The sequence below is a fragment of the Alternaria ventricosa genome (genome assembly GCF_023758065.1).
Source record: "Alternaria ventricosa strain BMP 2768 chromosome Unknown scaffold_12, whole genome shotgun sequence".
In the NCBI taxonomy this organism is placed as follows: Eukaryota; Fungi; Ascomycota; class Dothideomycetes; order Pleosporales; family Pleosporaceae; genus Alternaria; species Alternaria ventricosa.
In genome coordinates, this window is record NW_026055692.1 from 369,969 (window position 1) to 396,543 (window position 26,575).

Below are 26,575 nucleotides of genomic sequence, written 5' to 3' on the forward strand. Positions count from 1 at the left end.
AGTTGGACTTGCACTGCATAGGTACAGGGCAAGAATGAAACATAATCTTATCACTAGAATCTTCAAAATATGCCTTTGTCGTGAAGCCGTGCGCGTCTTGGTGCGCTAACACTTGCGGAAAGATGCGGGAATGACGCGCTTGCGCTTGCCCCACTGCCGCGGCTGCAAGTCACGTAGCTCAGGTCGCAAACACGTTGCTTACGTTCCAAACTTCTGTTCACAATCGCACTCGTTGGAAATGCAGGCTCTTAGCAACAAGACCTGATGCCGGCGTACTTTTTCCACCTTACCTTCGAGCTGTATCCCTCGCGCTCGTCGCCGGACAAGACGTTTCTACCTAGCGACATCTTCGACTCGAAGCTTCCAGCCCATCGCCGAGCGTCCTGGGGCTCCTATCCCCCGGCATCACGCGCATACAATCATTTCCCGAAACCAATAGCTTCTAGCAGTGAGGCCGGCCAAGCTGCTGCTGCCCGTGATCGCACATCTACCGCCCGCCGGTTCAGTCATCGCACGCGACCTTCCTTCTCAGATCACCACGATAGCCCCGTACCCGTCGTCAAACCGCCGAAGCGACCGGGACACAGGCGAACACAGAGCTTTGCACATAGGGATTGGCGCTTCGACACCATCTCCATACTGAGCATCGACATGAACCCGAGCACCGGCACTGAACTCGATCGAGCCCGCCTCAAGCACCCCTCACACGCGCCAAATGCCGGTGGTCTCGCGACTAAGGGCAAGTTCATACCCTCAGATCCGAAAGACACAGATGTTGGCTGGGGCGTGGTGCATCTCTATCGCGATGGACAGGACACGCCAGGCTTGTACGATGAGGTGGATGGAGCGAGCAAGGACTTCAACGAAGAGGACTGCACTACACTGTGTATACTGGCGGTGCCCTCATACATGACACCTTCCGACTTTCTCGGCTTCATGGGCGAGCAGACGAGGGAGGACGTCTCGCACTTTAGGCTCATCCGGACAAGCAGAGCGAACAAGTACATGGTGCTGATGAAGTTCCGGGAAGCCAAGAAAGCGAGAGCGTGGAGAAAGGAATGGGACGGCAAGGCCTTCAATAGCATGGAGGTAAGACAAATAACTGTTGCAGTCAAGAGGCGATAGCTAACAGAAACAGCCTGAGTACTGTCATGTCGTCTTTGTCAAGTCGATCAACTTCCAGAACGGCGACTCAAACCGCGATCCCACCTCATATCCTGACCTTACGAACGATCCCTTCGCGCCCGCGCCGACCAAACAGCCCACAGCTCCTCTTCCGCCAGCTAACGCCCTACCTTCACCAGTCGACGGACCATCAATCGCTACTTCGCTTACAGCGAAGCCACACGCTCCTCCTACACCTGCTTTGGTAGAGCTCCCAACTTGTCCCGTTTGCCTTGAACGCATGGACGAAACAACTGGTCTCCTGACCATTCTCTGTCAGCACGTCTTCCACTGCGCCTGTCTAGAGAAGTGGCGGGGCTCAGGCTGCCCAGTCTGTCGCTACACACAAAATGATGCCTTTACCTCGAATCGAAGCGCGGACGGCGAGAGTCCAGACAACGAGTGCAGTGTCTGCGGATCCACACAGAACCTATGGATCTGCCTGATCTGCGGTAACATAGGATGTGGCCGCTACGACTCAGCACACGCATTCGCTCACTACGAAGCAACAAGCCATACCTACGCAATGGACGTGGTAACCCAACACGTCTGGGACTACGCAGGCGACGGCTACGTCCACCGCCTAATCCAAAACAAAGCAGATGGAAAACTCGTCGACATGCCCGCCTCGAACCAATCCTTCAGCGCCCCCGGCATGACCGGCTACTCCAACGACACCGTCCCACGCGAGAAGCTCGACAACATGGGCATGGAGTACGCCTACCTACTCACTTCTCAACTCGAATCCCAACGCGCATACTTTGAAGAACAGCTCGAACGCGCAGTCGACAAAGCCGCAAAAGCCGCCTCCACCGCCGACGAAGCAACGCGATCCGTTGCCTCGCTCTCCCAAAAACTAGACCAACTCTCCACCTCCCACACCGAAGCAACAACCACCATCGCCTCCCTCACACGCGAATCCGCCCGCAACGCCCAGAAAGCGACCTCCGCCTCTGAACTCGCACGTAAACTCACAAAGCAATACAAAGAAGAGCAGATTGTGAATGAGAGCTTGATGGAGCGGATTAAGCACTTGGAGAAGAAGGCCCAGGAGGCTGAGATTAAGGTCAAAGAGCTCGAGGCCCAAAAGGCGGATCTCGAAGAGCAGAATCGCGATTTGAGTTTCTTTATTAGTGGGCAGGAGAAGTTGAAGGAGATGCAGGGAAATGAGGTTATGGGGTTGCAGGAGGGTGAGGTGGAGGGGGCGTCGGTGGAGGTGGGTGAGAAGAAGGGGAGGAGGAAGGGGAGGAGGAAGGGGAAGAAGAAGGCTTAAGGGTGTGTGGTACGAAGTATGAAGGGTGTGAGGTTTGAGGCATTCGTGTGGAGTTTATCATTTAGCGGCATTGGCATGGTCATGGCTATGACTTGGAATGACGGAGTTGGAGTTGTCAGACATCAGATACCCATTTAAAACGTTGAATAGAGTCCTGGTTAGGGCATCAGTATCACATCAATCATCATCAATCATCATCAATCATCATCAATCATCATCAATCATCATCAATCATCATCACAAAACGACCAAATGCTGAAGATAGATGACCTGAATTCTCCCCATCAAAACTCCCTAACAAAACATTATACGCCCCAAGCCCAGTCCATACCCATGCATCTCAAACATTGCGCATAAACAATATAAAAAAAAGGAGCGCAAACAACAAGTACATGTATACACTATACACGCGTTCCATTCATGTATCAGTATGTCGAAAAAGAAGGTCAGAAGGAAGTAAAACACAACGTCGTTGCCCCCCAGGCAAAGGGAAGCCAGCCGTGTCGTGTCGGTCGTGAGAGTCATGTCATATGCTAAGGTCGTTGATGTGAAAGAGGGAGAGATATTCGTTCAGGACCCCAGAAATGCCAAATAGAGAGAGAGTGTCGTGAAAGAGATCCAATTGGGGGGTGGGAGATGGAAAGTAAGGATGCATGCTGTGATTTGATGTTGATTTGACGATGTGACGATGTGAGATGGAATGCAGTGGAGAGGTGATGAACGCCGTTGTATCCGTATTTGCGCCGGTTGGGAAAGCAATGTTGATGGGTTTGCTGAGTTGATGGTGGGTTGATGTGGTATCCAAGGAGATGTCGAGAGTAGCCGTTGGGTACGAGATATCAGCTGATATCCAAAGTGGTAATAGATCGGACAGATAGCGATGTCGAACACCTCAAATCCAGTCATCGTCCACTTTGTTCGTACTGCCAATGGCAATCTCCCGCTCAAAGCCCAGTCCAAGACCAAGCCCGACATCCATTTTAGGGGGTGCCATGAGCTGTGGTGGAGGTTCCGTCTTCTTCTTCGGGCTCTGCTTAGCGGGACTCACGCTGCCGCCCTTGCCATCACCAGCACCCATGCGCACGGTCTTGACGTCCCAGTCGTCTTCGAGGGCGGCGCCTATCCAGACTTTGACGCTGTCGTGGACAGCGCCGTAGTACTTGGGGTTGCAGGCGCGGAGGTGACCTAGCAGTTTCTCGAAGCCTGAGATCTTGAGTTCGGAGCGGAACTCGTTGCGTGCGGAGCGTGTGGGGAGGGACGCCATGATGCCGTTGAGAAGGTCGATGTGCGTGGCAAGGTAGTTGGTTGCGTCCCATTCTACACCGCCGACGTAGGGTGCTGCGGGCACGATGGCGCGTTGGCCTGGGAAGTGAGTTTTCGCGTACGACTTTCCTTCCGTGGGCTTGGGCGGTACGGGAATGACGTTGAGGTGGTGGATGAAGATCCAGAAGACCTCTTTGGTGACATTGGATAGCTCTTTGCACCAAACCTGGTAGGGTCGCTGTGTGTGCATCTGGAGGATGAACGGAACAGTTGAAGCCTGCTTCTCCTTGACAGGATCTTTCAGGTACTTCATCAGCTCCTTGGCGCGGGTCTCTAGCTCGCCCTCTGGTGCCATGGAGATGTGGGCGAAGATGATCTCGATGATGAGTTCACGCGTAGTAAACTCGCTCGGACCTTTGTGCTCCTCGTCGAAAAGCATGGCCAGTAATGCTGGGTACAATGTCGACGAGATCTCATTAAGTTGCTTGAGGGCAGTGGCAGTTGTGCAGAGTCCCTTGAGACATCGAAGGAGTTCGTGCAGAAGTGTGTCTTCGTGGTCTTCGCGCCATTCAATCTCCATGATGCGGTGGAGCAACGCGACCAGCTCAGTCATACCGCCATCCTGGATGAAGTTGTCAACCCAGTCGACGGTCTCGTTACGGATCAACAGGCGCAGCTTGTGCAGCTTGCCAACCTCAACGTTCTGGGGCTTGGGAGTCTTCTTCAAGTAGGAGATGAACTCGTCAGCCTTGACCGATTTCGCTCCGTTGGACACAGAACGATCGGAAGCATTGGATCTCAAGGACCTCATAGACGGAGACTTGGGGATAGGCGCTGGTTTTGAGTTCGTCTTCCGTTCGCCCGATTCGCCCTTCTGCTTCTTCGTGGGAGAGTCACTCCTGTTGAAGGTGAATGTTCGGCTCCGCGGTCGCTCACGCTTAGTAGAGTTGGCTGACTTGTCCTCTTGCGCCTCATCCTCTGCATCCTCGACGGCAGATCCGTGTCGGGACTTGGACGATTTCTGTGGTGCCTGCTTGGTGTTCTCGCCAATAGAAGATTGGGCGGAGTTTGTTCGCGAGGTCTGGGGTATGTCAAGTTTGTGCATGCGAACAAAGTCGGCCTTGACCTCGAGCTTCAGTGTCCGCATCTGAGCACGTTGATGTGTGGGGATGTTTCGAGATTCCTGGTATCATTAGCAGGGATTCATTGGTATCTTCGGACAGCACTTACCAGAACCTCCTCAAACTCGGCGTCTACCGCCTTTGGATCGAGCTTGGCAGACGCCGGAGCACCGTCAGCTTGCTTTGCCTTCCCGTTAAAGGCAGCAACGGCAGCCATGACTCGATTCTGCTTCTTGGTATTGGCTGGCGGCGGCGGCGGCGCCATGGAATTGAGGCTGTAGTCCTTGCTGCCGGTGTCGGTACTAGCCCTACTGAGTACGGGTCTTGCCGGCTTCACAGGAGAGCTCTCCCTTGTGCGTCCCTCATTGCCCTTGGTGTCTGACAGAGGAACGCGCTCGTTGCTCCGCTTGCGCGAGAAGGTCTCAAGCAAGGATGCCGTGGAAGTCGACTTGGGAGCAAACATGGACTTGGGCCGCTCTTTCGGGGCAGGTCGGAGAGCTGGTTGACCGACCTCGAAGAAGTTGCGCTGCTTGGTGGGCGAGTAGTCTTGGGGAGTGTAGAGGGCAATCTCCTCCTCGACGCTCCGTCGCTGATCGTTAAGCGGGACTTTGCTCGTGGTGGTGACTTCCTGTTGGGAGCTGAATTCGGCCCAGATGGGAGTGCGAGGTGGGGCCTTATCGTGGGAAGAGCGGGGTGGTGTAGTGTTCTCCTTGTCTCTGCTCTCCTTGACGGGCGACTTGTCTCTCCGGCGCCCGCCGAACATGGCAGCCAGATTGGTCGACGACTTTGTCTTCTTCGGCTTCTCGCCCATCTCAGCCTCTTCCTGAGATCGCCGTGAGTCGAATGACTTCTTGTAGGCCGGCTTCTCCTTGTCCTCCTTGTTCTCCTTCTTGGCCAGTGACCGCAGCGAGACGGAACTAAGCGTCTTCTTGTGCAGGCTCTTTTTGGGGCTCGAATTGACGTCTCGCGACTTGCGCGGTGAGGGCGGATTGGTGAGAACGTTCTCCGTCTGGTTTGCCGCGCGCAATTGGCTATGGGGGTGGTCTGGCGGCAGGAGCGGCGCCTGGAAGTTGGAGACAGGCATGTACGGCGGATTGGCTATCTGATTGTTTTGCAGCCCAGCGCCTTCGGTCGGCGAACGCTTGTGGCCTTTGTTCGCGATGATAGACTTGAGCACTCCAGCTGCAGCGCTCCTGTTCCGTCTATGCGAAGGTGCGGCGGTAGCCATGTCCGGCGTCGACATGATGCTCCAGCAAAGATGGGAATTGGGGAAGCGTCGACTGAGGTCGGGGCCGGGAAGAGAAGGCTTGAAACGTGGGTTGTCTATAGCAGAAGGATGGCGGGCATATTTGGGGAGGCGATGAGGCACATGTCCGGCATACTTTGTGTTTACGTCGCGGACATGGCGGGCGATCCCCACGGCAACGACACCAGCGCGTGGGGAGCACGCTAGGACCCGCTAGACGCCACATTCATGCGTTAGACATTAAACATTGCACCCGTCATATCTCGCCGTGGTTTCCAAGGCCCTTCTACCATGGCCTGCATCTGGACACCTCCACACCACCTGCATTTCCCCAGTCGCGTCGCGTATTGTTGCCTCCAAACACGCGACCCTCTACAGTGGCACCACCCGCTATCGTGTGTTGACATCGCGAAAGAAGCTAGCACCTAACTTCGGAGGCACTGACCGCTCACGGCAGCGTCACTTGACAACAAAAAATTGCCTTTATGCACCGCAAGCCTAAAGTCGCACTGACGCCAACCGCTATTCACAACACGGGAAGCCGTTGCCGGTGTAGGTATAGAAGCGAAGGATGTATATTGTGTTGTGAAGACCATTGTACAACGCCCACTAGCACATTGGCAGGCACCCAACTATTCCCAAATGACAACAAACCACGATGCCGCCCTTTTCCCTGCGTATGCTACCACCATGCTGTCGTCCCCTCCTTAGAGTTGGTTCGCCAACCCTCTGACGGTCCTTCTGCGCTTTTCCATCTCTCCAATCCGGATCAGCCCGCCCATGACAGACAATCCTTCGTCCCCACACCCAGTCGTGCCAACGCAGATGCCCTTGGTAGTATCTGCACAGTCGCAGACGTTAGGCATACAAACTGTGCCGATCGGGCAGCTGTTTGAGGTCCTGCATTGCAGGATACCTGGGTCAGAACAGTTTGTCGCATCCTTATCGTAACAGACACCAGCGCCATCCATGGTCCTTGCGCACCGGCATGACGAAGTTCCGTTTCTGTTGCACAGGCGGTCAAATTGGCAGTTCGAATCGCATGCGCGAGATGCGCAGACTCCGTTGTTGCAGGTGTTCCCCACGACGCACGCGTTGTTGCAGCGGCCACAGTGAAGAATGTCAGTCGCGAGGTCGCGGCAGGCGCCGTTACAGACACCCACGCCAAATCCTCCGCATACAGGGGTGCTGGGTGTTGCGCTCGCTGTGGATGTAGTCGACGATGTATCCGTAGTTAAGGAAACGGTTGTAGTGCTGAATGACGACGAAGAAGATGATGACGAGGATGATGGGCTGCTAGTCGACGTGCTCGAATCACTGGATGTTGAAGTGATGATAGTGATCGTCGACAGCGAGGAGGACGAGTCTGTGGTGCTTAATGAGAACGACGACGAACTGCTAGTAGACGTGCTCGAATCACTGGAGGTTGGACTTGTGATCGTAATTGTTGGCGGCGAGGAGGACGAGTCTGTAGTGCTTGATGAGGATGAGGATGAACTGCTGGCAGACGTGCTCGAAGTACTAGAGGTCGGGGTAATGGTACTGGACGATGGCAGCGAAGACGATGAGTCGGTGCTGCTCGTTGAAGATGACGAAGACGATGAAGCGCCAGTCGATGTGCTCGAAGCACTGGAAGTCGGAGTCAGAGTAGTGGTTGATGACAATGACGACGAGGAGTCCGTGCTACTCGTTGCAGATGACAAACTACTACTTGCAGATGAACTGGAGTCGCTAGAGGTAGGCGTTGCACTGCTTGAAGATGAGGGTTCAGTACTACTAGTCGAGCTTGTCGAGACGCTGCTGGAGGAGCTCGATATGTCGGATGTGCTTGATAAAGAGCTGCTGGAAGAGCTTTCGGATGACGTAGTAGCTGACGAGGAGCTTGGTGTCATGGAGGATGATGAAGACATGGAAAAGCTTGACATGCTGCTTGTAACAGGGACTTCTCCCGAGGAAGTCGAGGAGCTGCTTGATACCGTGAACGAGGTGCTTGAAGTGGCGGAGGGCTCAGTCGAAGTACTAGATGAGCTACTCGAACTTGTGCTGGATACATCGCTTGTGATGGATGATGATGTGCTCGAACTACTGGACAAGCTGCTAGATGAGCTGCTTGAGCTAGAAGACGAACTTCCAGGTGTTGTAGATGAAGAGCTGGGGGAACTGGATACAGTCGGTGTGCTTGACGAGCTGCTAGACTCAGTCGACGATGCTGAAGAGCTAGAGCTGGATGAAGTTGGCGTGGTAGACGAGCTAGACGAGCTACTACTGTCGGTCGAGGATACTGAAGAGCTTCCTGTGCTAGACAAACTACTAGAAGTCGCGGACGAAGAGATGGATGAGCTGGTCACTGTTGGCATGCTAGACGGACTACTAGACTCAGTCGAAGATGCTGAAGAACTGCCGATGCTGGACGACGATGTAGCCGAGCTTGAAGAACTATCCGTGCTCGTAGATGACGAGAAAATTGAGCTAGTGCTGCTCGAAACACTACTGGGTACCGAAGAAGAGGTAACCATGCTCGACGTTGAAGAGCTCATTGAAGACGATGGCGTGATGACTGGACAAGACGTCCCAGTAATCGAAACGCTGGTATACGTTGTAGTCTCAATATTGGTAACAGTCTACAACGTGATCAGCCATTACCCATTGCACACTGGAAAAAGCTTACGGTTCCAAGATAGGTGACAGTATCTTCGGTGATGCTCGCACATCCGCATACAGATTTGTATTCTTGCGAGGCACAGGCTTGGGTGGCGTATGTAGGCACTGGTCCAAAGACGGTGGTCGTGGACCAGTTGGTTCCGGTTGGCAGAGCTTGTCGAATCCACAGTTTTTCTTCGTCGGAAGTAATGGGCTCATCTGTCGGAACGGGCAATACCTCCGAAGGGCATGGTGTTGTCAGAGTAGATGTCGTAAGAGTAAAGGACGTGATGGTGGTGCTGTAGCAGACTGTTAGTGTGTTCGATAGACATCTTGAGTCGGATACGAACATTGGGTACCAGATGACACTCGTAGTAAGGAAGTCATCGCAGTCTTCTCCAGCCCTGATTATCTTACCGAATCCGCCGTTGCCGAAAACTGCGCGGAAGCAGTCATCCTCATTGCATTGCTGTCTAGTGTCGAGCACGGCTGCCAAAGCCACGGACAGGCTGAGGAAGGTAGCGAAGGTAGAAAGCTTCATCGTTCTCTAGTAACGAGTGTAGGTCGGACTAAGCTGATGAGCACGGCTACCAACCAAAGGAGCTTGGAGCAACCTTTATAAGTCGCCCTCACTATGCCAAAGACTAGTGACAAAGCTGGCGTGACCAAGCCTTCCTTCTGTCTTTCCGAGAGGCCCTCATCTTCGCTCCGACATTCTGGTTGGTGTAGGTGGCGTCGCTGTGAGACTTGACGATGGTCATCATCTTCAAGCAGAAGGCTTCTGACTCAGAAACTAGGGCATTGATCAGTGTCCTGAGATGGCGCATTAGTGTTCACCAAGTCGTTTTCCGTCGGGAAACAGTGGCAATCCAAGGCTGTCGGTCATGTGTCGAGAAGCAGTGGATAATGCAATGTTCTGCCTCGCCCAATGTGTCGCATCTTGCAGAGGGGTTCGACATCATGACGTTTCTGTATACAACTGGACTGCAACTGTAGTAGTGTGATGGCACAGCATCTCGCCATATTGTCGCATCACCAACTTTTATACGATGATCTAGGCTTCCATCGGCAGGTTGGCGTTGGTAGCGCATGCAGGTACAAAGTCGTCAGACCAACTCTCCATGATAGGCTAGGAAGACAGGTCAGCCGCTCTATGCGACGTTCACCTATCATGTCCAAGTTCCATTGTAGAGTGCATGTCTCAACACTTGCGATGGTGGGGGCATTGAAGTAGCAACACTAGGAGTAAGACTGTGGGGTACTTGGCATTATGGCGACCTTGTAGCTGATCGTTCAACTTCTGCCGCAGTGCCAGAATCTGGATGTAAAACAAAAGTCTTAACTCAGTGATTTGCGTCCTTCTGAGCTATTCCTACATTTTGTGCCAATTCGCCCGGAGAATTGAGTAAATGTCTAGATGTACTGAGTGTTGTAGTAATTGCGAAACATGTTGATTGGAGTTCAGGTGCCTGATCATGGCGTTTTGACTAGTAGTAAAATACGTCGTACAAGCTGGCTGGACGTCTGAATCCAAGAGCTATGTGGTAGGCTTACGCCATCACCGTGTGGGTGCGACAGTAGGTACGCGGTCTAAGGTTTAGGCCGGCGGGAGAAAGTTAGCAAAAAGCATTCCCTGTACTAAGCAATACATGATGCTACCTCTGATACACCACTTGGCCGTTCGTGAACGATTTTCTGCCAGGGGAGTACTTTGTGAATCTGCGAACCACGTAGCGACGACTAGATACCACATCGGATAACCGGAGGCAATCCGGTTCACGATTTGGACGTGAAAACTGGTAATGGCTGTTGTAGCCAGTAGTAATTGGGGCAGTGCCAATTCCGGTAGCCTGCATATCGCGGAGGTTCCGTTCCTGGATTTGGCTGTTTCACCAGTCTGGGGTACAGGACGCCCACGCAACGGGCGTGGGACGCCGCTGCGGAGAATGGTGACACTTGATGTGAGGAGCAGCCACGAAACTGGTGCCGCTAGTATGAACAGTGGCAGATTTGAGATGGTCCAGTAACAGAAGAGTCCTACGTTCCTAAAAGAAGTCAGACTAGTAAGTCATCGTATTGGGGTAACTTACCAGTAATGGCTTTGTACCCACGAGTAAATGCTCGGGAAGGTCTTGTCACACCATGGTCTAGTTCCAGTGCCGCTGCTTCGGTCGCAGAACTCCGTATACGCCAGATACTGAGGTCCAAGGAATGCCAACGCTATTAGACTACCAGCCATGCATGTGACAAGCATCCTCCTTACATCTTGTATACTCAACTGCGCAGACATGACGGGGGCAATGTACATGACGACATCGTATAGGAGGATCAAGCCGCTTAGTAAACCGTTACTTCGCATCAGTGTGGCCGCTGCGAAACAAGCACCAGAGCCAAGCTTTTGAAAGTCAGCTCGAATCGATGACATTCCAGTCTCAGCCGCAGTTTGAGATTGAGCATAGAAGAGCATGCCCGCGAAATTGAGCAACGAGAACATGGCTTCCGCGTATGGTGCACTCATGAAAAGGGAAGCTGGCGTAAGGATATGCAAGACAGCGGCGATAAATGGGATGATCTGTCGCCGTTGAGGTTCCAGGACCAAGGTCAACAGGCGATACAGCACTAGCACAGAGAGGAGGTGGCAGATGTTGGAAATCATGATTCCGGCCAGAGCATAGTAGTGCAGAGGAGCCTGCGCGTCGCCAGCCATCACTGCGAGAAATCAGTGCCGACCCAAATGACTGGGCCACTGGTGCTCACATTGACCGGTTAGTCTCAGGAGATGCGAATACGCCCCGCTGAAGGCCCACGCTTGCTCGTGGACATGACCCCGCTCAGCTGCTTTCACAAAGTACAAAGCGTCCCAGCGGAGCATATTGAGGATAAAACGCTCATAGCGGGAGGTGACGTCCAGCTTAACATGGCGACGGGCGCTCGTGTCGAGCAGTATGAGACCAGAGGTGTCGTATCCGGAACCTGGGCAGAACGCGGCAAGCGAGAGAAGCAATAGTTTCCATAAGCAGAATATGGCGACGAGCTGCGCGTGACGTCCTTTCGCGCCGAGATTAAACGCGTTCATGATCTCGCATTGAAGTTGTCGTGGTCGATGATGGATGGCGAGGCACCATGCTCCCATTGGGCGGGCGCTAGCGCCGGCGAAACGTTCTTCCCCACCCGCGCGCACTCGCTTCTCTGGATTTCGGTGCCGACAACTTTTGCGCCCGCTTTCGAACGTTCGTCAAGTCCACCGTCGTCAATCTTTAACCGTCGCCGCCAACACACCAGGTAAGCGCATATCCGCCATGAATGCTCGGTAGCATATCACAATCGCACGTCTCTACATGAGCGTGTCGCATACAAATGATGGCTAGAGTGGAGAGCGGCTGAAAGGTCCTCTCGCTCTTACGAGATTCAGACCTATAGTGAATGAACATTCGCTAATGGTTTCTGTTCTCTATGACAGCCTCGACAATGCCTCCCAAAGGATCCGGAAAGAAGCCTGCGGCTTTCCCCCAGGCCACTTCTAAGTCGTCTGCCGCCAAGAAGCAAAAGGTCTGCCCATTCCCCAAATATTCAACTACAACCGCTCACAATGGAACAGAACCCTCTCATCGAGAAGCGTCCTCGCAACTATGGCATCGGTCAGGACATCCAGCCCCAGCGCAACGTTGGCCGCATGGTCCGCTGGCCGTAAGCAAACCCCGATCCACCGCAAAAATGTAGATACTGATGATGCGCAGCGCATATGTCCGTCTTCAACGCCAGAAGAAGATCCTCAACATGCGCTTGAAGGTCCCACCGGCGATTGCCCAGTTCCAGCACGTTGCCGACCGTAACCTTGCCACCCAGGCTTTCAAGATCCTCAACAAGTACCGTCCCGAGACCAAGGCCGAGAAGAAGGAGCGCCTCACCAAGGAGGCCACCGCCGTCGCTGAGGGCAAGAAGAAGGAGGACGTTAGCAAGAAGCCCTACGTCGCCAAGTACGGTCTCAACCACGTTGTTGGCCTGATTGAGAACAAGAAGGCTTCCCTCGTCCTGATCGCCAACGACGTCGACCCCATCGAGCTCGTTGTCTACCTGCCCGCTCTCTGCAGGAAGATGGGTGAGTACTCCAAATGCGACAATGGGTTTCGAATTTTCACTGACATGCATCAGGTGTCCCTTACGTTATCGTCAAGGGTAAGGCCCGTCTCGGAACGGTCGTCCACCAGAAGACCGCCGCCGTCCTCGCCCTCACTGAGGTCCGCTCTGAGGACAAGAACGAGCTCCAGAAGCTCGTCACCGCTGTCAACGACGGTTACCTCGAGTCGCACCACAAGGACGCTGCCCGCCACTGGGGAGGTGGTATCATGGGTGCCAAGGCCAACGCCCGCATGGAGAAGAAGAGGAAGGCCATCGAGAGCGCTATCAAGATCTAAGCGGGTCCTGATGTGCTTTCTCGATTTCATGATGACTTTACGGCGTGTCTCTTATCTCTGCATATAGTCGGTTCACAATACCAACGGAGTTTAGGAGGGTTAAAAGCGGTCGGCAAACGACTGCATTGACTGGAATCAATCACGATAACGCACGCCATTCGCATGATTTATTGCTTGTGATTATGTTTCGATTATGCATGCTGAACTATGACTACTGCGTCAGCTGCACTCGCATGAGGTAAACTGCTCTGATTCCACTTCCAGTTCCGACGGATGCGACAACCCACCCTAGAAGTTATCGATCCTCGTCCCAATGTTGCGCTCATCCGCTATTCTCACGAGGTCGCTGCCTACAACAACATCCGTAAGCCCCAATCCCACACTCTTATAAATCACATTCCCCTTGACCAGCCACTCGATCAAACTCTTATGCGCCTTATCCTCCCCATCATGATGTTTCTCCTTCTTCCCACTACTTCCCCTCCTGGCCTTCTCCGTCTTCTCCCTCCGATTCATCTCACACTCACCCAACTCCACACCCCCCGTATCCAGGCCCTCCGCCTCCATCAACCCCTTCCCAGCCAAACACTCCCGCCTCCTCCTCTCCGCATCCCTCTTCAACATGACCAACTCCCCAATCTCAACCACCTGATCCGGACCCAACCCCGCCTGCACCACCTCCCCACCCTCTTTCAACGCCTTCTCCACACTATCCACCACCACCGCTCCACTCTGTTTTGCGTGCTTGTGAAAGTGGCGGTGACCGTGCTCGGGCGCGACGTTTTGGCGTAGGATGTCTGGGTGTAGTTCTGTGGCGAGTGCAGAGAGGGAGCCGATGGCGGCTATGTAGCGGCCTTTTTTCCGTCCTTCGGGGTTCGTCAGGATGGGCGCGGAGAAGAGGGGGGTAGGCGAGGCGGTGCACAGGAATAGGACGGAGGAGGAGCGGAGGGTGGCGTGTAGGAGGCGTGGGTACTCGCCGTGGCCTGGGGTGAGGATTTGGATTTTGGGGCGGTGGAGGTATTGGTGTTGGGTTTCTTTTCCTGTTGCTTCGCCTTCTGATGGGCCTGATGCGCGGCGGTAGGTTGGTACGTGGTTTGGATCTGGGTTGAACGTTGATGGTGCGGAGTCGGGGTTGTAGAGTTTCTCCAATAATTGGTGGACACGTTCGAAATCTCGGTTTATTATGTTAAGGTGGTGGATATCCGGTCCGCGTAGCAGGAGCGCAAGACGAATGTGCCAATAGGCTTGTTTCCCTGCTCCAAAGACTGTTACGTCGTGGACATTTGCTCGTTTCTTAAAGAGCATTGTGCTTGCGAGGGCGGTGCGGAAGGCTGTCATTTCGGAGGAGTTTAACATAGCACGAGGATTCCCGGTGCGGTCGAAGAGGGTGAGACTGGTGTTTGATGCGGTTGTTTGGGTCGATGAGAGAGAGGCTATGGTTGCTGAGCTTTTACTCGTCGGTGTAGACTGTTGAGATAGAGCGAGTGAGCTCATCGATGATGTGACAGAGGCTGTGTCTGAAGAGTTGGACTCTGGTCGTGTTGTTATTTTGACTCCAAGGCCATCATTGCTGCGAATAGTCAGTCGAGGCGTTTATCATGCACCTGTGTGCAAAGGGTATGCATACCTGCTTGCCGGCGCAACGGTCATCAGCCCCCCATCTTTAGTCTTCACACTCGTTCCCGCGGACTGGAAACTCTCGCAACATCCATTATTATCGTCTTCTTCCGTGCTAGTAGAGTAATGGTGCAGCGCATCAGCGAGGTTCTGCTGCAAGTCGAGAATGTCTTGTTTGGTCAATTGTAATAAAAGAGTGCGTACGTCCGCGTCGGTAAGTACGGTCAATGGCATTGTAGATTTGCTGATGTGGTTATGTTGGGAAACTCGTATCGTTTATGTGTCGCGCTGCGAGTGGTGATTTATTGTTGATGGTCGGAACGTTCAGGGTGTGATGTCACATGCAGGCGCAGGTACAGCTCGGAGCGAGCGGGGGAGGGGCAAACGGCTTTAAGCACGAAGGAGCGCGCGTCGGGTCGCGACTGAGTAAGCGTGCTAAGCAAAACGTTCGTTCCGTAAGCAAGAGACTACTAGAAAATGCTATTTCCACTAGGCGCCACTGATGCAGAGCCTGTTCATATCGCTCGTAGTCATGACCCGTCCGATCTAACTTATTGTACATGTTCGTCGCTTATGGTATCATCGAGCGTCGTTCGTAATATTCCATTCGCTGCATAGCCGTCGTTTAAGCAAAGTAGCTCTTCCACAGCACACCCTCCAGATCTTCCAGCTGCTCTTGTTCGAACGCCTGTGTAATAGTTAGTAAGATTCATGATCCTATGTGTGCCGAAAACTTACCTTGACATCAACATGCCAAGTATCCTGCCTAGTCTTCTTGAAGTCTGCCAGAACAGTCTTAACGCTCTTGCCGACCATGCCAGGATCGGCCGCAGCCTTCCTAGCCAGCGTCGCAAGTACGTCGGGTAACCAGGCTGGCGGAGGGCTCTGGTACGGGAAAGCTTGGATCAGCGCACCAAGACCCAGCACAGCTGCGTGGCGTGTCAGGACGAGCTTGCCTTGCTCTGTTGTCGGGGTTCCTGGGTTGCGCTTCTTGGGCAATGGGTTCTTGTTCAGCTGCTTGGTAAACCGCTCCTTGAGTGTGGAGACTTGGCGGTCGCGGAACGCAATGGGCGAGCAACGGATCATGCCCGATAGCGTGGTGGCAGCACCCATACGCACTTCGAGCTGTGTGTCTGACAGCATGGCGGAGACGCAGTCAAACATGCTCTGCTGCTGCTCCTCGCTCATAAGGAAGAGTCGGCGGAAGTAGATGACCTGGATGTTGATGAGGATCCTAAGACGCTGATGCCAGCTTGTCGCGTTGCGTCCGATGCGAATGAGGGCAGAGATGAAGTCTGAGTCCTCACCTTGGCGATGCGGGATGTTTGGCAGGTGACGGAAGACGTGATAAGCGAGCGACTGCAATTCAGGGTCTTCCTTGATGTCCATCATGTGTAGCAGCTGCTCCATGAACACATCGGGGAAGAACCTAACGAGCGAGGTACACTCGTACGAGGAGAGCGTGGAGTCGAGCCAGAGAAGAACAGTCTTACCACCTGATGTGTACGACGAAGGTGTCTGTTGACCTGCCGGACGCTCCCCGCGCCAGACTTCAAGGCGATCAAAGACCTCGGTGATGGTTTTAGTGAACTCTTCCGTAGGCTGGTAGGGGCGTTCACCGATCGAAGAAGCGTCCTTTTGCGCCTTCATCAGGGTGTCGACATCCTTGTACGATTCGTGGTAACGTGTCCTAAAGATACTCGCGATGGTCTGGCCCATAGCCTCTCGCACGCCCTTGTACGGATGGTCGAGATGCTTCATGAAGTCTTCCAAGATCGGCTTCTCGAGGCGGAAGTGCCAGCCCGCATCGCAGATGCATTGCGTCAGCAAGTGGACTTTGGAGCTCTCTTTGAAGGCGGCGTTGGACTCCATGTCAAGGCGGAAGCTAGCTAGCCAGTCGACCAGCGGCCATCCTCGGCGTGGATCCTTCGACTGCAACACAACATGTAAGAAGGTAGTCCAGTAACCAGAGTTCTCTGGTGTCAGTCCGTCTTGGAAGATGCCACGAACGATAGGGAAGACGTATTCCCATACGGCTTCGCGCTGGTCTGCCTTGAGATCTGGGGCGCATGAGAGCAGTGCGGCCATGATCTCAGCGGTGGCACGATGCTGATGCTTGTCGCTTCCATCAGCGTAGACAGACTGGGTCAAATCCTTGATGTCTTCGAACGTCGCCTCCGTCAACCCGCCAAAGACTAGGTCGAATGAGTGAGTCAAAACCATCGCGCTTGACATGCGGAACCTGTCGGCGCTGTTGTCGCGTGGCTCTTGCTTCATGAACGCGAAGTAGTTGGAGAACCAGGATCGAGTTAGGTGCTTGGCTATCTTTTGGCGGACGCCAGTCTCGACTTCATCGTACGATAGCTGGGGCGCATTGGGCTTGAATGCAGTCATGCTCTTGTTCCACACAAGCCAGCCAGGATAATCAAAGTCGACGTAGTACTTGGCTTCTGGCTGCGCAAATGAAGTGAGGTACTCCTCGGTCCAGTTCGGATCCTCTGGCTTGGTCGGTACCGAGATCTTATCCGGCAGCTCTTCTTCGCTGAGCAAGTACTTCTCGTAGTTGTGTCCGGTGATCGCACGAGTCTGGATGACGGAGTATAAGCCGATAAGCGCTCCGGCATAGAGGCCTCGAAGACTAGGATGTTGATCGATGGATCCCTTCGCCACAAGGTCGATCATCTCGTCGGAGGCAATGCTGTCGTAACGCATTCCGAGATTGACGATAATGGCCGCAGTCCGGCTGACCTTCTTCCAGTGCTCAGTCTTGGCAATATCGACAAGCTCCTTGGAGAGCTCAGCCTTCTTGCCTTCAATGCGAGCACGCTTCTTCTTGATGTAGTCACGACGCTTGTTGACCTTGGTATGCACACTATCGCCCTCGCTGGAGTCGATAGCATACGCGATCGCTTCCACAACTTCTTTCGGGAGGATAACCATGCGCTCCATTGCCTTACCCATGTCCATGATTTGGAAAGTAGCGTTGGTCGCTAGCTTCTGCACCGAAGGCTTGTCGGCACCAGTGACCTCGATGAACGCCTTGATGAGCTTAGGCGTAAATCGCCAGTCGCGGCTGATGGTCTTCGCCAGGCTACCGAACAGCAGAGTGAACATCGCACCCTTGATGCGAGGGTAGTCACTCTCGGCAACAGCCTTGACGAAAGCGTCTAGTAGAGGAGGGATGACAAGAGGCCTAGCACCCAGCACGCACTTAACGGCTGACTCATTGGCTGTCTGTGCGGTGCGCCGGATCTCTGTGTAGACTGAGATACTGGATTCGGCGAGATCAAGCAGCAAAATCATGTCGAGATCAGTCTTGGGTCGTGGATTGGCGTTGTGCCGTAGACGCTGCAGATGGTAAACGTTTGCGCGTCTAACCAGTAGAGGTCGCGGGTATTGCTTTCGCAATCCACTGAAACGGAAAGGCCGCTCGTCGTTCTCTAGCAGCCTAGAGATTCTGTCAAGCACATGAGCAGATCGCTCAATGCCAACATCGATGAACCACGACCGATAGGCGTTGTACAAAGAGTTGAAGCACGGCACGTCGTCAGGCTGCTTCTCGATCAAGAATTGATGAACGTTGTGCAACATCTGACCAACCTGTTCGCGAAGGTCGTGGATGAGGTTGTAGTTGTCATCGCCACGACGCAGCGGGTAGCCGGCTTCGTACTGGAAAGTAGGCTTGACCTCTTCATCTTCAGCTTCTCCTAGGCCAGCATCATCATCGATGCCTTCTGTGTCCATCGCATCAGCGTCAGAGTCATCATCAGACTCGGTGGCGCCATCAGCAGCCTGATCATGTCGAACATCAAACAAGACGGAGATACCGGAGATGATCAAACGCAACAGAACAAGATTTCGAGAGACCTCATCGGACCAATCTTTGCCAGTGCCTTCGCGCTTGATCGGCGAATTTGCTTGCGTCAGGGCTTTGAGTGCCTTCATCGAGTTGTTGGCGTGAGTTTCGAAAAGCTTGACAGCGAAGTCAATCTCGTCGGAGCTCGGAGTGTGCCACTTGATGTTCAGCTTCTTGATATCGACCTGCCTACCCCACGACTCTGTCGACAAGCCTTGTGCAAGCTCATCCTCCTCGTAGATCGAGTAGTCGATGGTGTAGGTGCATGTAAGGTTAAGTAGCAAGTGATGAATGAAGTTGGAAACATGCACGGTGGGCGTACCGCGGCACTTCTGCTGCATGTATTCTGCAATCTCGAAGAGCTCGTCTTTCCACTCAAGAACTGCATCACCAACATGGACAACACACATGCTAAGAATGCAAAGGTTCCAAACAAGAGCACGATCGCGGGGAAGTACCTCTGCACCTGTCGTTCGCGTCGATCCAGCGCCAATCTCATCAATCTCAGTACGGATGCCTGCCAAAAGATGTGGCAACAGACGCTTCAGTGCCTTTTTAGGGTTGATCTTGACAAGACTGTTGCAAATGAATGCGATAGCATCTTTGGCTTGGTGAACGACATGGTTCGTGATGAAGTTCGCGATCTTATCAAGTGCAACATCGTACAGCTCAGGAGAGAGTGCCGCGAGCAGCGGCGTGAAAGCAGCTGGTAGTTGGTTAACCACATACTCTTCAGGAGAGCCACTGCGAACTCTAGACGCATCGGGCAAGTTTTCCAGGAGCGTGAAAACACGACCAAGGAATGTGATCAGGAATTCGTTAAGACCAGTCGTGGATGACCGCAAGATCATCGCCTCATCCTCTTCACTGAGCTCTTCGTCGTAGTTGATCTCAATGTTCCCGTTGGCGCTTTCTAATCGTTCGACTTGTGCTGTGATCCATTCCAAAGCAAGCCCTGTGTTACCGCCAGCATCATCGGGCGTAGTTGCTCCATCTCGAGCTGTCTCATCCGACGCCTTCCGCGCCTTGGTAAGGTCCTGGAATGGAATGAGGTAGCACACACCCTGGACGTATTGCAAAGTATGCACAGTCTTCTCCAGATCGTTGGCGTCGATACCTGGGAGCGCAAGCCCGAGCACAGAAGTAACGTGACACCGGAAGCCCTTTGTCTTAGCCATGACCTTGGAGAGCATGTGCAACGCACGTATTGACGAGATGGTGCGATGTACCTCGACAAGCCCTTGCATTGCGGGGTAGATGCGCTGTAGTGCGCCGGGGAGGATCAGATTGGGCTCGAGGTGTGCTAGGCTCTGAAGAGTGGACAAGGCGTATTGTACCGCTTTGTCGCTCTTGGAGAAGATGCCCATGAATGTAACCTCTCGTAGACAGAGTACGAAGCGCCTCTTTACTGCGTCGTTCAGCTTCCTCTCTTCTGGCACATCCATCTCCCCGCTGTGCTCTCGATTCCACCGCAGCACAAAGATGTCGGCCAGGTAGTAGACAAACTGCGCCAGAGGTCTAGTCCAGCTACCAGAATTGGAAGGATGGAAGAAAGTCTCCACAGCCTGGATGAGTCCTTCGAGCTTAGTCAGGGTAGAGTCAGAATGCTCTGCACATGCAGGCGATAACGACATGGCGATGATGCGGGCGATGTGGTGAGTCGAGGGGTGCTTCCGCGGGTCACGGTCAAGCATCACAGCGAGTCCTGCACCAAGGTCAACAGTATTGCTGTATGGAGATGTGGCCTGGCCGACAGGGATTTCCAGTAGCCGCAGGATAGCTGTGAAAATCTGAGATGACTGCTCGCCGGTAAACACTCCGTATTGTGAGAAAGGAACATGCACCGCTGTCAGGTTGTCCCTAGACAGCCTCGACAGTGTATCAATGTAGTGCGCATCGAAGAGCCGCGAACGGTTGACGAGCGACCATAGATGGAAGAAGGTCGGGAGATATTCTTGGGGCAGTAGTTGCTGCATGTCTTCGGGTGCAGGGTGGGTTGGGAAGAGCAGGTTCAATAGACCAACAACCACGAATGCGTTCTCGCTGAATGATGTGCTGAAGAAGGGCAGGAGCTCTTCCAGTATAGCCGGTATCTCCTTGGGGTCGAAGTACGACTGCGCAAAGGTGCACATCTTCGTCAACGTGCGGATATTGCGCTTTACGTTTGGCGGGTGTGAGCCTCCAGATTCTGAGGGCAGAACGAACATCTTCAGCTCTCTATACAGGGGTCGCCAGTCGAGTATGAGGTCTTTGCCGGGCCGCAGGTAATGTTTACGCCTGTCGTCGTGTCAGTCTCCACCCGTCATCCAAACTCTAATGTGTGTCACTTACTTGGTCAGAACCATGAACATGCTTGCGAAGCGCTCTGCGACCAGGTAATCCAGACCTGGAGCCAGCGCCAGCTCATAGTAGAGCTTCACGAGCTTCACGCGCGTGGTGCGGGGGAGGTCGAACTTGAGCGATAGCCAGCCTCGGATCTCGCGCGTCCAATGTACAGCGCCAGGCGCAAAGTCGCCGGCCGAGACGGCAATGTAGAGGTGCTTCAGACATGTGTTGAGGCTCTCTTCGCGATCGCTCTGGTCTTCTGTCTGGTACGGGAGGTATTCGAAGTAGGGGAATGTCCGTGGACGGCGCCGGTCGTCTGCTCCGTTGACGCCACCGTTGGGCTGCCGCCAGTCGCTGCCCGGAGACGTGGCCCGCGAGGTATCAGGGCCGGAACCCGTATCGAGGGCGCTCATGAGCTGTGATATCCGTTCGCTGACCGCCATGGTGCCGGTTGGGGTCGGTGGATGTCGTGGTGGGGGGTCGTGAGGCGTGTGCCTAGGGCGCAGTGGAGGGACGAGTCTTGGGAATGCGCAGTCATCAATGTACAGCTAGCAGTTCACGGTCGAGAGCAGCTGGGACGGATTGACTGCAGGCACAAACAGTCAGCAAGTGGTTGAGATGTAGTCGTAGTCACGGGCTGTGAACCACAAGAGTAACCGCAGCACGTGGGGCGGGTGAATTGCTGTGCGCGCTACTTACTCCACAAATGCGCCGTGTATAGCAGGTTCCGGGTGTTGGGCGTGGAAGCGGGTGGAGATGTAGTCGGGTGCAATGGTTGACGAGCAGTGGTTCATGTGGGTATCCGGCGCCTCGTCCTTACGACATCTAGTCTGGAGCTCCAACCCTGCAACCTTAGGCGAGTGAGCGGCGGCAGCGTCGAGATCGTGGGGGAACAGTCGCTGTAGTTGTCGGACGTTTGCAGAACAACTATTCCACTCGTTTAATCTCAAAGAGAATCGTACGCGCTGCTGAAAGGGAAGGCGCGCGGTGATTCATCACATTCGGACGAAACGCGCTATACATCATCGGACCTCCGCCAGGCACTCAAAGACGCGCAATACACACAGCGGCGACTACGCAGTAAGCTACACGTTTCTACCATCTTCTGACCCGCCTTCTTTTTGCCTCTTCCCGCCCCGTTCCTACTCGCAGGGCTGCATTCGTCCTCCATTCTGCCTGCGCTTTCATCTCCTTGCATATTCGTCCCGATGCACAAGGCTGGTGGCACGACACGCGACACGTCGGTTGCCTCGTACAAGGATGGCCTCTGATACATTTCCTTCGAACCGCAGCATCAGCTGAAAGATAGTCTTTCCTTTTTTCAGTCTCTACGTGTCTGTATGCTAATGGGATTATTTTGTCGAAGATGAGTTCCTACTACGACGTCGACGCCATCTTGACGGATGCGCAAAAGGTACCATGTACCTTTGAGCTTACCGTTCCTGGCCTCGGCTATCTCGAGGGCAACATGAGCGGCGATATGAAGCAGGGTTCAAAAGTCGAGCTTCCACTGTGGCTCGGCGAGATGCTTGCATTGAGGTAAATGAAGATTGTAATCATATGTACATTCCATATTCACAATATCTACAGTCAAAGTCTAAATACATCCTCGCTCGTGACCATCGACCCTCCGTCCGCCTTATCTCCGCGCGTTTTGAACGCCCTCAAAGCTGACCCAAGAACCGTCGATTTGCGAGCTCTCGCCCCGCACTTCTACAATCTCGGCGCACGAATCTTGGAGCTCTTTGAGGAGGAAGAGATGATTGAGGTACTGAGCGATGTGAGTTCTGTTTTTGTTCGATGCAACGGTATATGCTAACCCGTATAGACATTCAAGGCCAGGGCTGCCCTCATAGCGGATCAGGCTCATAATCCACGAGGTGCATTAGGAGAAGGCGCCGACTTTATGCGAGGCCTAGATGAAAACGAGCGGCAACGTAGGTGTTGAGGGATTCAGCCATGCAAGAGCTAACGATGATGCAGTATTTCGTGCGGCACACGACAGCGCAAAGGGCGTACGGACGTGGATGGCAGATCTGAAGAAGAAATGAGCATGGTAGCCGGATCGCAGAAGACGAGTGCCAGATGATCGGCCAGGGGAGGTGGAAAGATCGACGCGCAGGAGCTTTGAAAGATAGACGAAGGCACAGCGTAGTAAGCAATGACGAGCGCATGACAAGAAGCACGACGATACCAAAAGACAAGGTGAAGCGTAATTGTGAAAGGAGCAGCTGTTCGAGCCTACCTTCTGAATACAATACAGTACCTGCAAGCACATAACCAGCGAATGAGAACATGCAGAGTGGTCCATATCTACCGCAGTGACGCGCCCAGATTACTGTTCTGCAGTAGTATAGCCAACTGCTCGGGTGGGTAGCCCAAGAACACAGGCCCGTTGAAAACCATTTGCGGCACCATTTTTGGACTTTCCGTCTCTCTCGTTGGTTGTTCTGGGGCTCTCGGCTGTTGTTGTGGTTGTGGTGGAAGTTCTGTTGGGGGAACATGCGTAGTCGGGGCTCGAGGTTGCGACTGCGGTGGCATAGTGTATTGTGGCACTTCAGGCTGCTGCGGCGTCTGTCCCATCATCGCGCGATGGTCGAATGGGCATTTGCCAGTCTTTTGGGGCGTCTCGCCGATTGGACGGCCAGTGTCGAGGGGTAGTTGCGGCGACGCTGTTGGTACTGAGCCAACTGAGGACGAGCTGTGTGCATTGGTGTATTTGGCAGGTATCGAGATGCCCCAGGGCCGACTTGGAGATTCGCCAACTCTGACTTCTTTCAGTGGACGGTCAAAGTGTCCGCTTCTCGACTCGTCCAGTGTGTTTTCTTCTGTTTCCTCCTCAGGCGGTGGGGTGCCATCGTTGAGACTTGCCGAGACAGCTGAGGCCCAATTTTGAACTTTGGTGTCCGCCTTTGCGTCGGTGCTGAAGTGGGCTTCTGCCTCGGGCTCTTCTTCGATGGCGTCGTCGGGATCCTCAGGGAGCCACTCCTGATGTTTCTGACCGAGGCCCTGGATCATATTAACCAGATTGCCATACTTGCGATCTAGCTGCTCTATGCTTTCTTGGTTACTCTGGAAGCGCTTGATGCAAACTTCGTGGCTTCTCGGTAGCTCATGCTTGTGTTTCTCAAAGTATTGGGCCACCTCCTCTGGGTTATGTTGGTCGAGGAAGCGTATGGGGCACACGGCAGCGGAGCCAGACGCGGCTACTGAGGCAGTTGCGGAAGCAGCGGGATTATTGCTGCATATTTCGGCTCGAATAGGATCGGTAAAGGAGGGTCGTTTCGATCTTCGGCCACGTGCGCTTAACCGGGACGTCGAGCTGCGTGGGGTAGCGAGGGGGCTGCCTCTGCCGCTGCCAGAAGCGAAGGGACAGGCGAGCTTACTAGGAGTTCCAGCAACAGTGAAGTCTTTCTCAATGGGTGATGTGGCTCTATTGGTCTGTATCTCAGGTAACGAGGCGGATTTGTCTGCGGACGGACCACTCCATATTTTTACACTGCTAGTATTTTCATGGGCGTGCAGCTTGACAGCAGCCTCCTCAGCCTTCTGGATGACCAGTGCTCGGCTCTTGCGCTCTACATCATCGCTATGTGCCAACTGCTCCACCAAATTCACATGTATCCGCGGTTGTTCGTCTCCTACGCGCTCAAGATCTTGCAGGAAGGTAAGGTGGTCTTGCGACAACGTGTTGGGCGTGAAGCGTTTCAAAAGGTCAAGATACTGGGTATTGTCAGCAGTGTACGTCAAAGGTATTGTGTGCTGAAATGTGGAATGGGTGTCCTGGTCAGGCTAAGCTGTGATTATTTTCGATCAGAGCTGCGAGTGCAGCTTCAGGTCTAGAGCTAAAGTTGTTCATCATAAGAGGAAGGGGTGTAAAAAGACATTGCGTACCTGTTGCTTAGCCCACGAGAGCTTGCTTTCGAGTTGTTTCTGTGAATCAAACAAAACCTGGTATTCTCCACTCAGAGCTGCAAAGCCTTCAACGAGCTGCTCGGCGAGCTCCGTCACGTTACTCCGAGGCTGTTCAGCCATGGCGATGATGTATGTTAGTAGAGAGATGGGTGGAATGCTACAGCAGGGCGATGAGCGCAGTGTTGATGACGCGGCAAGTGAGGCTTGCGTCGGTGAAGAAGAAAGATGATCGGAAGGTCGGCTGCCGGCAAAGAGATTCGAGAATCGGAAGCGACGGGTGCGCCACGCCTAACGCAGTCAGCCCAGCCACACCGCCGCAGGGCCCCAGAGTGACGCGACTCCCAGACCATCGCTGCGCCTTGAAGTCATACGTAGCTTCTAGCATTGGCATCAATCTTTTACACCATGATACCCTGACTCCCGTAGCATAGTCTCATCCATCCGACTTCCCACCCATCCATAAGACTCGACGTTGCATCCCCTCGATATTCCGAAGCCCCTACGCCCTAAGCCAAGTACCTCAACAATATTCACCATGGGCTCCCTCCACGATTCACGCATACACAAATGGTTTGCGACCTCGCCGCCCGTCGCATGGACAGTCAGACAGCTGCGAGAGCTCCTTATTGGGTCACTGAAGCAAGGCCCTATCCCACAACATGTTGCGTTCGTCATGGACGGCAACCGCCGGTTTGCGCGCAACCACCACATTGAGACGGTAGAAGGACACAACCTTGGGTTTGAATCGTTAGCGAGGGTATGAAAGACTGCCATCAGTGTGTTCGAGTCATGCTGACCATCTCAGATCCTCGAAGTCTGCTACAAGACTGGCGTCAAGGTCGTCACCATCTACGCATTCAGCATAGAGAACTTCAAGCGCTCCAAGCATGAAGTGGATGCCCTCATGTCCATGGCCAAGGTGAAGCTGCAACAAATGGCAGAGCACGGAGCCTTGCTGGATCGTTACGGCGCATCCATCCGGGTGCTGGGAGAACGCGAGCTCCTCAGTCCCGATGTACAAATGGCTGTGGACAAGGCTGTTGCAATGACAGCACACAACAAGAAGTATGTTGCTTGTCGCTCCTCAAATGGCATGACTGACCGTTTACAGGGCCGTCCTCAATGTCTGCTTCCCCTACACTTCGCGACACGAAATCACGACCGCAGTCATGAAGACTGTCGAGACGTACGGCACGCCGATACACAACCTGCCCACCCCTTCGAAGCGAACCTTTTCCGAGTCCCACATCACCCAGCATATTCGCAAGCAAATGTTGGAGGAGGATACAGAGGGCCTTGCCGAGCAGGCTGATTCGCGGCCAGCATCACCCTCGAAAGACGCGGCTCTGGCTGAAGACGGGCGTTCCTCGTCAACCTCGACCGCCATCAACTCGCCTGAGAAGGATGACTCAAATAATGGGCCGACGTTTCTGGACCCAGAGTCCATCAGCGCTCAGACTTTAAACGATAACATGATGACGGCTGACGCCCCGCCTCTTGACTTGCTAGTTCGCACCTCTGGCGTCGAGCGGCTGAGCGATTTCATGCTATGGCAAGCCCACGAGAACACGTCCATCGTATTCCTCAAGTGTCTGTGGCCCGAGTTTGATCTGTGGCAGTTTCTACCTGTGCTGGTAGAATGGCAGTGGCAGCAGAAGAAGCTGCAAGAGGAACAACAACGGACCCGTGGGCGGTCCAAGTCAGATTGAGGGCGTTGACTGTAGTATATGGCGCAAAGTC

The 26,575-nt window shown here is 53.8% G+C and overlaps 10 protein-coding genes across 10 annotated transcripts; 5 read left to right on the plus strand and 5 right to left on the minus strand.

The window, feature by feature from the left end:
- Nucleotides 1-264: 264 nt before the first annotated feature.
- On the plus strand, nucleotides 265-2,437 carry J4E93_007003 (uncharacterized protein; the record flags this gene model as incomplete). Its single annotated transcript, XM_049344913.1, has 2 exons — nucleotides 265-1,089; nucleotides 1,139-2,437. 2 exons carry the CDS (start codon nucleotides 265-267, stop codon nucleotides 2,435-2,437), a joined length of 2,124 nt encoding a protein of 707 aa, XP_049197838.1.
- Nucleotides 2,438-3,329: 892 nt separating this feature from the next.
- J4E93_007004 (uncharacterized protein) lies at nucleotides 3,330-6,064 on the minus strand (the record flags this gene model as incomplete). Its single annotated transcript, XM_049344914.1, has 2 exons — nucleotides 3,330-4,883; nucleotides 4,931-6,064. 2 exons carry the CDS (start codon nucleotides 6,062-6,064, stop codon nucleotides 3,330-3,332), a joined length of 2,688 nt encoding a protein of 895 aa, XP_049197839.1.
- Nucleotides 6,065-7,186: 1,122 nt separating this feature from the next.
- J4E93_007005 (uncharacterized protein) lies at nucleotides 7,187-8,752 on the plus strand (the record flags this gene model as incomplete). Its single annotated transcript, XM_049344915.1, has 1 exon — nucleotides 7,187-8,752. The coding sequence occupies one exon, from the start codon at nucleotides 7,187-7,189 to the stop codon at nucleotides 8,750-8,752; it is 1,566 nt and encodes a 521-aa protein (XP_049197840.1).
- Nucleotides 8,753-10,793: 2,041 nt separating this feature from the next.
- J4E93_007006 (uncharacterized protein) lies at nucleotides 10,794-11,783 on the minus strand (the record flags this gene model as incomplete). The annotated part of the gene is made up of 2 exons (XM_049344916.1): nucleotides 10,794-11,416; nucleotides 11,465-11,783. 2 exons carry the CDS (start codon nucleotides 11,781-11,783, stop codon nucleotides 10,794-10,796), a joined length of 942 nt encoding a protein of 313 aa, XP_049197841.1.
- Nucleotides 11,784-12,175: 392 nt separating this feature from the next.
- On the plus strand, nucleotides 12,176-13,122 carry RPL8B (60S ribosomal protein L8B; the record flags this gene model as incomplete). Its single annotated transcript, XM_049344917.1, has 4 exons — nucleotides 12,176-12,256; nucleotides 12,306-12,394; nucleotides 12,445-12,806; nucleotides 12,860-13,122. The coding sequence occupies 4 exons, from the start codon at nucleotides 12,176-12,178 to the stop codon at nucleotides 13,120-13,122; spliced, it is 795 nt and encodes a 264-aa protein (XP_049197842.1).
- Nucleotides 13,123-13,410: 288 nt separating this feature from the next.
- On the minus strand, nucleotides 13,411-14,973 carry J4E93_007008 (uncharacterized protein; the record flags this gene model as incomplete). The annotated part of the gene is made up of 2 exons (XM_049344918.1): nucleotides 13,411-14,692; nucleotides 14,750-14,973. The coding sequence occupies 2 exons, from the start codon at nucleotides 14,971-14,973 to the stop codon at nucleotides 13,411-13,413; spliced, it is 1,506 nt and encodes a 501-aa protein (XP_049197843.1).
- A 391-nt stretch (nucleotides 14,974-15,364) lies between these two features.
- On the minus strand, nucleotides 15,365-21,363 carry J4E93_007009 (uncharacterized protein; the record flags this gene model as incomplete). The annotated part of the gene is made up of 3 exons (XM_049344919.1): nucleotides 15,365-15,427; nucleotides 15,478-20,872; nucleotides 20,927-21,363. The coding sequence occupies 3 exons, from the start codon at nucleotides 21,361-21,363 to the stop codon at nucleotides 15,365-15,367; spliced, it is 5,895 nt and encodes a 1,964-aa protein (XP_049197844.1).
- A 923-nt stretch (nucleotides 21,364-22,286) lies between these two features.
- PSF3 (DNA replication protein) lies at nucleotides 22,287-22,971 on the plus strand (the record flags this gene model as incomplete). The annotated part of the gene is made up of 4 exons (XM_049344920.1): nucleotides 22,287-22,459; nucleotides 22,511-22,700; nucleotides 22,749-22,857; nucleotides 22,904-22,971. 4 exons carry the CDS (start codon nucleotides 22,287-22,289, stop codon nucleotides 22,969-22,971), a joined length of 540 nt encoding a protein of 179 aa, XP_049197845.1.
- A 262-nt stretch (nucleotides 22,972-23,233) lies between these two features.
- J4E93_007011 (uncharacterized protein) lies at nucleotides 23,234-24,955 on the minus strand (the record flags this gene model as incomplete). Its single annotated transcript, XM_049344921.1, has 2 exons — nucleotides 23,234-24,643; nucleotides 24,815-24,955. The coding sequence occupies 2 exons, from the start codon at nucleotides 24,953-24,955 to the stop codon at nucleotides 23,234-23,236; spliced, it is 1,551 nt and encodes a 516-aa protein (XP_049197846.1).
- A 415-nt stretch (nucleotides 24,956-25,370) lies between these two features.
- J4E93_007012 (uncharacterized protein) lies at nucleotides 25,371-26,544 on the plus strand (the record flags this gene model as incomplete). Its single annotated transcript, XM_049344922.1, has 3 exons — nucleotides 25,371-25,592; nucleotides 25,641-25,900; nucleotides 25,947-26,544. 3 exons carry the CDS (start codon nucleotides 25,371-25,373, stop codon nucleotides 26,542-26,544), a joined length of 1,080 nt encoding a protein of 359 aa, XP_049197847.1.
- Between the last annotated feature and the right edge of the window lie 31 nt (nucleotides 26,545-26,575).